The following is a 7,208-nucleotide window of genomic DNA, read 5'->3' on the forward strand; positions in this document are numbered from 1 at the left end:
CCCTCTGCTGAGGTATTTCCAGAATGCCGCCGGCCATGATGGATTTATGAGTGGGCCATACTTTGGTAAACACCGATGGTAGGCAGCTTTGTCCTCCCCCCTGTGATATAGTGAAGGTCCCCATAAAAAATGGGAAAACCAGGTTACGGCCACCATAGAGCTGGGCTAAACAATAAAAGGCTTTATGGGCAGATATAGGCCTGTACCATAAATGCTGGAATCTGCCGTCGGAGGGACATTAAAGGGATAATGACAGGGGGGGATAGCTTTCACAAAGATCCCTGCAGCCACCAAGAGGGTCTTTTTTTTATTTTTAGAAAAGACACACACACACACAAACTGAGGATAGCACAGCACCGATGTAGAGATCTATAGAACAGTTTAACTTTGGGGTCAGGCTGTGTGTGTGTGTGTGTGTGTGTGTGTGTGTGTGTGTGTGTGTGTGTGTATCCAGTAGATTGACAGAAAGAAGCTGGAAGTGGTGCAGTGTTCATCGATAACTGCAGCTTGTTCTCACATCGAAGGGTCGGGCCCTCATTACACATTGGCTCGCTGTCGGGGAGCACAGCTGTTGGGTTTGGCTGGTGCTGCCTGTACAGGCTGCACAAACCCAGCTGTGCAAACAAACACGCACATACACACACACACACACACACACACACACACACACACACACACACACATAGAAACTATAATGGCAGAACTGGGAACGGAGTGGCAACAGACAGGTTGGTAGAGCTTCAGGTGGACGCACCTAGGCTCGCACAACAGAAACACACTCGGGGAAGATGTGATCGTGGTTAGAGAGTGACATGAGGAAGTTGGCTGCTGGGACCGTGACGCCGGTAGGAGTGGGGGTGGGGGGCGGATTATGGTGCTGATCATCACAGTCATGGGATAATGCTGCTAACATGCAGACAGCATGTTTTGCCCCACAGCGTGACAGAGACCTGGACAGATGCAATCACTATCTTATCGTCCCTTGCTGCCTCTCAAATTAGGGCACATTTCAACTCCTTAAAGTACTTCCCCTCTGAATTTATCTCCTCTGTCTTTCCCTGCTGTGCTGCTTTATTAGGTCGCTGGGAAGATTTAAGAAAGATAGAAAGCTTTGCCGAGGTTTCCAGCTTCTTTATCGTCTGGGCATTAGCCATCTGCTGGCACATGTGCAGGAGAGCTTGGGGGGAGGTGTAGCTTGAGCGCCTGTGTTTGTGTAGTAGTCGCTAAGGCAGACAGGAACTCTAAAATTAGGCCCGGGCCATTCTAACTCGAACATGTCTGGCCTTATCTTGTCAGGAGATGGCTATTATCCGTGCCAAGTGTTGTCTGAGCGATACGGCAGGTCTGATCTGTTTTTTCCTTTGCCCTTTAGCCTGTTTAGTGTCTCCAGGCCAACCAGAGCCCAGTCAACTTTTCCACGACTTTTGGACAGTTTGATTTCAGTCTGTTTTGATTTGACCGTCCACTCCAATAATCAACACACTGTGCAGGAAATGTTCATAGCCATGAGGGGGGGGGGGGATCTCCAGAGTGCAGGAACACAAGAGTCAAGGGACAGCTGATTGCAGATGTTGGTGGATCGTCTCCAGAATCTGCTTAGCATTCAACAAGAATTCTCTCTCATTAGCTAAACCAAGATCTGCTTCGACACTGTTGACTCCAGCTTGTGCGTTTACAGAGAAGGCACTCTTCCTCCTCTTTTTATCACGTACAATAATCCCAATGACATAACGACCTATTGTTTGTTCTAACCTGTCGGCTCATCTCCTTGGGGGGGAGGAATGGCAGGGGAAGCACCTTTTACTGCTTCCTAACACCCCTGATTGGGCTAAGAAAGAAGGAGAGTGGGGCAGTAAAAATAGTTTGACACCCTCAAGGTCCAGCCAGCAATCTCCTCGCTGCCCTTGCCCATAAAACTCTTTGAATTCCCTCCTAAAATCCTTCTCCCCTCTCTCCCCGGCTCTCCCGCTCTCCCTCCCCCATCTCTCAGCTGGACTCTTAAGTTCTAGCTTTCCTCCAAATCAAGGACTGACCAAGGTTTACCGCTTGTGGTATCCCTCTATTATTTGGACTTGCATAACCATCTATTCCTGCGAGGCCTCTGTGTCTGAATGGTGCTTTAATCAGACCCCTCCGTCGGTTTGCCTGGACCTCATGCAGCAACACTTTGAAGCTCATGCCACGGAACTGAGCCTTCCCTCTCGGTGACAAGTTAAGGGATCAAGCACACAATCTCATTCTTTCTAGCTTTGCTTTGCGCCAGAGTACTTTTCCATGTCCTCAGGACTGCGGTGCTTATTGATACTGGAACAGGAACAGCCACCTGGACTGCTGTGTTAACGTGGGCTGAACCTCTCGTGACTCTCAGTCTACTTAGTCTTTACACAGTCATGAAGACACAATAGAGACCACTGATCACTTTCACTTCCCCCATATTCATGGCACCAGTTGTCAAGTGTGTGTCTTAGCACTTCATATTCACATTATGTGTGTGCACGTACAGACTGGCCTCCACCTGGCACTAAACCAGTGCTCATTTTTCCATTGGTGTAATGTAGTACACCCAATTCCCAAACTGTCAGCCCCAAGGAGCCCTCTGTTCCTCTTTCTCTTCCCTCCTGTGAAAATAAAAAATACCACATTTATTTAATCTTAGGTGCCTTGATATATTCAGTTTTATTAAGCAAGACAAAGCGACTTCTTTGTTTAAGAAATAAATGTGAGAAAGCTGTGGCAAAAGGACGTTTTCAGGCCTAATCTCGTATCCCCCCCCTCCCCTGTAATAAGCAATGATCAACAATCCGTTATCTCCTTGCTTGTTTTATGCAATCGCAGGGTATTACCCGAGGATGAATGCCGTCCCCTTGGAGAAGAAAACAGAGCCTGGAAAATTAGCATTTTCTGACAGCCATTACTCACAGGGCTAATCCTGTCAAGGAATGTGTGGCTGTGCTATCAGCGCGGGCAAGGGGTCGCTGCGGCCCAGGCCTGCACACTGGGCTCTTATCAGGCAGGGTAAACACGCGGGGGTCTGCATTAAATAAGTGTCACAGTCAGTGGGGGCGGAGCAGGCCGAACCCCCCCCCCCTCCTGCCAGGCTCCATGCAGATAATCCCTCTCAAAAACTGTGTTAGTCAGACCCAGCTGTGGCCTGTGGCTCAGGTATAGGGACGGTGGGGGAGGAGAGGTATTGTTCAGGCAGTGGTATAGATTACAGCACAAGTCACACAGGTTTTTGGCCATGTCCACATTGATGCAGATGTATTTGAAAAGGCCAGATACCACACTGACAAACCACAACAGTAGGAAACTGCTTAAGATTGCATGTCCACCAGACAATTGGATGGGACAGGTAATTCTGCTGTCATAGGCAAGTTGTCAGAATCTGCAGCTCAGAGACTGGCCTCTCCTCCTCCTGACCTTGTCTGGGACGTCCCAGTCATTATTAAACATGCTCGATATTGTCCTATGTGGTCTTCTATTTAAAGAACCACTCCAGATCACATCACAATCATAGGCCACTGCTTTCGAAAAAAAAGCTCCCCGACATGACTACGACATGAGACCGATGTTGTGTTTGTGAAAAGTTTGGACGTGTTTTGGGGACTGTGACATTGACGTTCGCATCGGCTCGAAGAGAAAAATAGTCAAACCTTTAAAGCTGTGCTGCGATAGCTTTGGCACGGACCCGGGGCTCCCGTGTCACACAGCTGCATGTTCCCTTAACAAGTTGCAACAATGCTGCAAGGAATGCTGCAGAGTAAAGGTGGAGTAACCTTTGATTAGGGAGGTGATGCAACTCTGAAGCAGAACAACTTCCTGGACTTTATTCCAGCTGCAGCTACACTGTGAGAAAAGTTAAGTGTCAGTTACCATGACTGGGTGACTTTGCTTTTGTTACTTTTTTGTATGGCGGGTGAACTGAGGCGCCTCTCTGGGCAGCACTCGAGGAAGTGTAATGGTGTTACACTGAGTGTACAAGGTGGGAAACCTTGAATAATGTGGGATGAGAGCGAGCCAGAGAGGCGAATCCGAGTCAGCCAGTGGGTCACCAGGAGGTGAGGCTGCCTACTTCCCTGGGTTCAGGAAAAGTTCAGCCGCATAGCATTAGGCAAATTAGGGAGACAGAGGCTGGGGGAGAAAAAATCGAGGGGTAGGGACTGATGAGAGCATGGGGGAGAGGGTCAAATTAGTTGGAAGGAGGAGCCCAAATAAAGAGTGAGAACATAGACGGGAACTTCCAGGAAAAAGAGTGAGAGATAGAGTCTGGCGCAGCACTCATTATGTCCATGAACTCCATGTAAAGATATGAAAGACTCATTACTGAGCTTATATAACTTAATCGTGTCCTCTAATTCGTTTCTATTTAAAGCCCCCGCACCTAAATTTGAGGGAGGGCGGTGGGCTCCCCCCTCCACAGTCCCATGCACGGCCCGTGTTTCGAGAGAGGGAGATCCATAGTGACGTCCCTGAAGGGGTTAAACGTAGGAGGAGCAACGCATGAAAGGAGATCGAGGGAAGGCAGAAAGGAAAAAAAAAAAAGAAAAAAGAGCCTAGTGGAGGTGGAGCCAAAGTCCTCAGCTGCTGTGCCTTGTCACATTTCTGCAGAACATGATAGCCGCACGGTTTGGTGTGGGAATGATTTAGCCTTCTCTCTCTCCAAATACAAACAAGGCGGTGCTGCATGTTTCGTGCGAACCTGGATGTTAGAGAGCGGGCTCCGACCGAGGGAAGCCGCCGGTTGTTGTAGCAGCGCACGGAGGGAGACCGGTTCATTTACGGTGCTGACAGGAGTCCACCCACGGCGGGCACAAACGGGACAACCGACCGTAACCCGAAGGACGAACTGCAACTAGACGGGATTTCCTCTCTGATATTTGCACCTTCTGCCCATCGATAATTTTTTCCCCCCCTGTGTTGTCGACACGGACTTTGGAGATTAGTGTTCTCTTTTCTGGGATTTTATCCGGCTTGTGTTCTCTTTGTGCCGTGGATACAGCCTCAAATGTTGCTCTCTGTTTGAGCAAGGCCGACAGGACCGATATATTCTGCTGAAGTTATCCGGGTCGTTTTCGATTTATTTTTTTGTGTGCCGTGTTCCTGCGTTGGACACCATGCAGACTGCTCTCTTGAATTATGTTTTCAAATTGAGCGCAGCCGATTAGGCTCCTTCATACACTGACTGACTCCTCGATTTGGTCTACGATCCATACAGCGCTATCAGAAGATGCCAAACGTTCAAATGTCCCCGCTGTGTTTGGATTTATCACTTTCCCCTCGATTTTAATGCAGTTTCCCCCCGTTTGGCCCCCTCAGTTTCTACCTCTGCTGGTGGCGAGCTGAAAACCACAAGGCTCGTGTGTTCCTGCGTTCACGACAAGTAGTTCGTTTTTTTTGACAATAATCCCCTGCTATCGTCCTGCTTCGTATGATGTATGAGAGTGTGGACGTTGTGGGACTGAATCCCAGCCCGAACCCGTTTTTAATGATGGATTACTACAACCAGAGCAGAGGATGCTTGATCCCAGAGAAAGGACTGGTGCCCGGAGCGCCCCATCCCTACAGCACGTCCATCAGGAACCAGCACTGGAACGGCTCCAATCACTGTAGGTGCCTTTTCCTGCCTCCACAACTTCATTTCACTGAACGGTGTTAAAGTTAAAACCCCCATGGTCCGAGCCTGTGTGTGTGTGTATTCATAGCCTGAATGAATATTGTGTTTTCCATTTTGTTATTTAGCCTATTTATTTTTAATCACGCGATAGGTGCGACTAAAATCGGCATTATAAGGCCTTTATTTCTGTGTCACCAGCCTGTTTTATTTCTATTATTTAAACCCCATAATATGTGCCAAACAGCGTTGCATGCTATCGCCATCACTGAGCTCAATAACTGCATAATATATACTTGACCCACTTTCCGTTCCATCTCTTCTGCCTCGCTGTGCGTCCAGGTTTGGGCATTTTGTTTCTCCCGGAGAAACCTCAGTGAGACTGCGGCGCTCTGATCCAGGCCACGTTATCCAAAGCCTTTGCGTTCCTGAAATATGCACTAAATACAAACAAGGTTTTGCAAGCCTTGCCAACGTTAATCAGATCAAACTTTCCTGCCAGTGTTATCCCTCGGTTCCTCTGGTAATCTGGATAGCTGCACCCACAGGCCACAGTTTCCTGAGCAGCACGGCCTGAACTGGACAGTCCTAGCTATATAACGTTATTAATGTTGTTTAATCAGGGTTTGAGCTAATTAAATGTATTTATAACCAGTGATTTAAATTTAGTAAAGCTGGGGAATGATGAGAACAGGGTGTGCTCTAATAATTAATTCTACAGCTTGATGTTTAAATCGTATATTTATTTTAATAGCTGAACATTTTCAGTTGTTTCACACACATTAAAATATGAAAAATAAATATTTAAACTCTAATAAATACACCCAGAAAATGTATTTGTTGGCTCATGTACCAAGGAGTGAGTATGACAGGCTTTCTGTCATGTCTAAAAATAGCATGCCAGTGTCTGGTAGTGGTTTTGAAATCTCAGCGAGACTTAGTTAAGTGATTTAGTTTGCACTTGATTTAGTTATATATATATATATATTTTATTTTATTTTTTTGGTGTATAGTTTTCCACCTTTGGCAGCCATGGGAGATTTCAGTTCAGCGACACTGTATCTGCTGCAATAAGAGAGAGTTTTATTGCAACAACAAAGTATCACAGAGGCCCTTCCCATTCTTTACCTCAAAGGAGCTGCACTGCACAAAGCTCGAACAGGCCTTTATAGAAGAGATAGCTCTGTTGTCTTTCACAGCTGAAGGAGCGTAAAAGGCAGGAATCTCCACAGGCTCTTAAGGGCCAATTTCCTCCTCGTCTCAAGACTATAGAAACACACGACAAAGGGAAATTTAAACAGGAATTTCTGATGTTTGGCGGCAACAACAAAAGCACTCAAATTGGTTTTGTTTGCACTGTAGTCTTTCTCTCTGTCTCTCTCCCTCTCTCCCTCTCTCTCTCGCTCTCTCTTCACTGCTTGTTTTTCCAAGTCGGATGAGATTAGAAATTCCTCCTGACTAAAAGAACAAGTCCGATACATTCTTTCGAAGCAGATATCCAGCGAGCTTGATAGTATTTCTCGAACCGGCCCACTAAACAGCTCTAGTGGCAACATTGATTCAAACCATGTGAGCTTGTCTGAGGGAGACTGGTGGC

At 47.1% G+C, this 7,208-nt stretch overlaps 1 protein-coding gene across 7 annotated transcripts in view; it reads left to right on the top strand.

Moving 5' to 3' along the window:
* The window catches only part of raraa (retinoic acid receptor, alpha a), a 141,335-nt gene that overhangs the window by 96,793 nt on the left and 37,334 nt on the right, over nt 1–7,208 (top strand). Inside the window, exon 1 of one of the 7 annotated variants that reach the window (XM_023400156.2) lies at nt 4,590–5,606. The exons of the other annotated variants lie outside the window; for them this stretch is intronic. Coding sequence (XP_023255924.1) covers nt 5,429–5,606 — 178 coding nt within the window. The 5' untranslated portion in view covers nt 4,590–5,428. Of the gene's footprint in view, nt 1–4,589; nt 5,607–7,208 lie in introns of those variants that run through there. 7 annotated transcript variants of the gene reach the window in all.

This window comes from Seriola lalandi, unplaced genomic scaffold (assembly GCF_002814215.2).
Source record: "Seriola lalandi dorsalis isolate HSWRI2012SDOR001 ecotype SW California unplaced genomic scaffold, Sedor1 jcf7180002052132, whole genome shotgun sequence".
Lineage (NCBI taxonomy): Eukaryota > Metazoa > Chordata > Actinopteri > Carangiformes > Carangidae > Seriola > Seriola lalandi.